General features: G+C 54.1%; 1 protein-coding gene across 1 annotated transcript in view; it reads right to left on the bottom strand.

Annotated features, from left to right (window-relative positions):
* Nucleotides 1-1,313: 1,313 nt before the first annotated feature.
* LOC121336398 (nascent polypeptide-associated complex subunit alpha, muscle-specific form-like) overlaps nt 1,314-2,179 on the bottom strand; it is a 1,075-nt gene continuing 209 nt past the window's right edge. Inside the window, exon 2 of the mRNA XM_041405518.1 lies at nt 1,314-2,174. Within this exon, the coding sequence (XP_041261452.1) occupies nt 1,637-2,174 (538 nt within the window). The 3' untranslated portion in view covers nt 1,314-1,636. The remainder of the gene's footprint in view (nt 2,175-2,179) is intronic.

The following is a 2,179-nucleotide window of genomic DNA, read 5'->3' as shown; positions in this document are numbered from 1 at the left end:
TCCATTTATAGTTGCAAAGCCACTGTTAAAGTGGCCAACACTAGTTTATAAAATATTTCAGCAGCTGTAATTGTTTAGGACCACTGAACTGCATGTTCCAAGCCAGATCAAAAGGAGCACCACAAACCCATGAAAGGCTTATGTGTAAAGAGAGGGTAAATTCCATGTCTGGGATCCATCTGTAATTCTGTCAAACCAAGAGTGCTTGTAGCTGTATACAAATTAAATGTCTGTCTGCCAAAATTAAGTGAATGAAGAACAAATACCCCCTTATCAACTTTTTTTTTTCTACAGTAACTACCTTGTTTTCTCTAATGTAAAATAACCTCCCTTTCACACTAGTGTGAAAATACAAATCAGATTGGGAGCTACATCAATTCCAGGATTGATCCCAGAATTTTTAGATTACCATTTTGTTACAAATATAGATGTGAAAAGGTATGTCATGGGGGTTTTTTATAGCTGACACAGCTGAAGATGTAGCTTAAATGCAACAGGATTTTGAGGGAACTGTATTATTTCCTGAACAGGTTAAAGGCAAATGTATCACTGATTTACTGTAGTTTGGCCACACACAGAGATGAATTTAAGCAATTCCAAATATAGCTGGAATGACAAGGCCTGATATTTTTATGTTTACCGACTAGTGATCCATGCATGATTTTTCATGCCTGGTCATGTAAAAAAAAAAACAGGACTTAGTAACAACTTGCAGTGTTAATACCCTAAATAATTAGCACTTACACATATTACACATATTAACTTTTATTAACAGCCAAAATGCAGGGTCTAACACAATTTTTTTAAAAAAGGGGAAAATAAAAGAACTTTTTTATTGCTTTATCTCATAAATCCATATCATTGGCTTTAAGGAAAAAAAATCCATAAACAAGAAACCTCCTGAATTCCTCAGCTACTCATACATTCAATGGTTTATTTTGGAGCCTCTGCAAATTGGTCTGTATGAGAAGTAGTAACTTTAATAGCCCAACAGATCTGTCTTCAAAAAATACATTCTGGGACATGAAGGGCTGAAACTGCGCCCGCAAACTTGACCTTTACATCAGCTGGTCTAATCTAATAAAAGATATTACCTCTCCCTAGAAGTCCTTGCTTTGTTTATGGGCACGACAGCCCGAGATTACAGCAGTACTATTATCAGACAATGCCAACTGCTAGGCTCTCCCCGAGATCCCGGGCTGGGAGGGGCTGCCAGAACCCCCCTCGCGCCGGGTATCCCCGCTGCGCTCCGCTCCCCGCTCCCCGCGGCTTTCCCGGCCGCGCACCTGCGCCGCGCTGGGCGCCGGCCCGGCGGTGCCGGCCGCGGAGGGACGGCCGGGCTGTCTGCAAGCGGCGGAGGGCTCCCGGCCTGAGCGCCAGCCCTGGCAGCGCATCTGGGCTGGGCTCTAAGCAGCTGCTGGAGCAGCCAGTAAGATGTTGTTGCCCAGCCAGCATCGCACTCATTAATTTCTAAAGCAGTCGCCCACAGCTTTGCTGACGGACACTCGGCAAGATCCCCTGGACGTCATCGGGCTTCTCCTTCCGCCTGGGCACCCCTGTCTCGGTGTCCCTTCAGAAAAGGCCGGAGCCGCGGGCCTCACACGGCGGAGCCCGGAGCGCGGTGACCGGCGCGGCCTCAGGGCACAGGGACCCCGCGAGCCCGCTGGGACGGCACGCGCCCCCATTCCTGTTGATGCAGCGCCCCCTGCGGGGCGGGCGGCGGCAGCAGCGCCGGGCACCGGAGCAGCTCCGCGCCCTCTCCAGGCGCGGCGCCTCGGCGGGGCGGGAAGCGCTCAGCTCCTCCGAGCTGCGCCGCCAGGACTCCGGCGCCCGCCGTCGCGCCGCACCGGCCCCGCGGGGCTTCCGCACAGGGGAGGTGACTGACAGAGGCAGGCGCGGAGGGCAGGCGCCGGCGTTCCCCCGCGCTGGCACGGGGCCGAACTGCGCCCAGGCGAGGGGGCAGCGCTGGGGGAGGAGGAGAAATCGCCGCTGAGGGCGAGGGAGTGCGCCGCGTGCTCACTGGGGAGCACCGGCTGGCAACATGAGCGGGCTGCGACCACCATGCCGGGGGTGGTGGAGCCCCAGGCGGGCTCCGCAGAGCCGCGGCCCACCGTGCCCCGGCGCTGCTGGCGCCCCGCCCCCGCGCAGCCCCGGACGCGGCGGCTCGGAGCGACCTTCC

The sequence above is a fragment of the Onychostruthus taczanowskii genome, unplaced genomic scaffold (assembly GCF_017590055.1).
Source record: "Onychostruthus taczanowskii isolate IOZ18803 unplaced genomic scaffold, ASM1759005v1 scaffold23, whole genome shotgun sequence".
Classification (NCBI taxonomy): Eukaryota; Metazoa; Chordata; class Aves; order Passeriformes; family Passeridae; genus Onychostruthus; species Onychostruthus taczanowskii.
The sequence above is the reverse complement of the archived record's forward strand: the minus strand, read 5'-3'. Positions and strand labels throughout refer to the sequence as shown.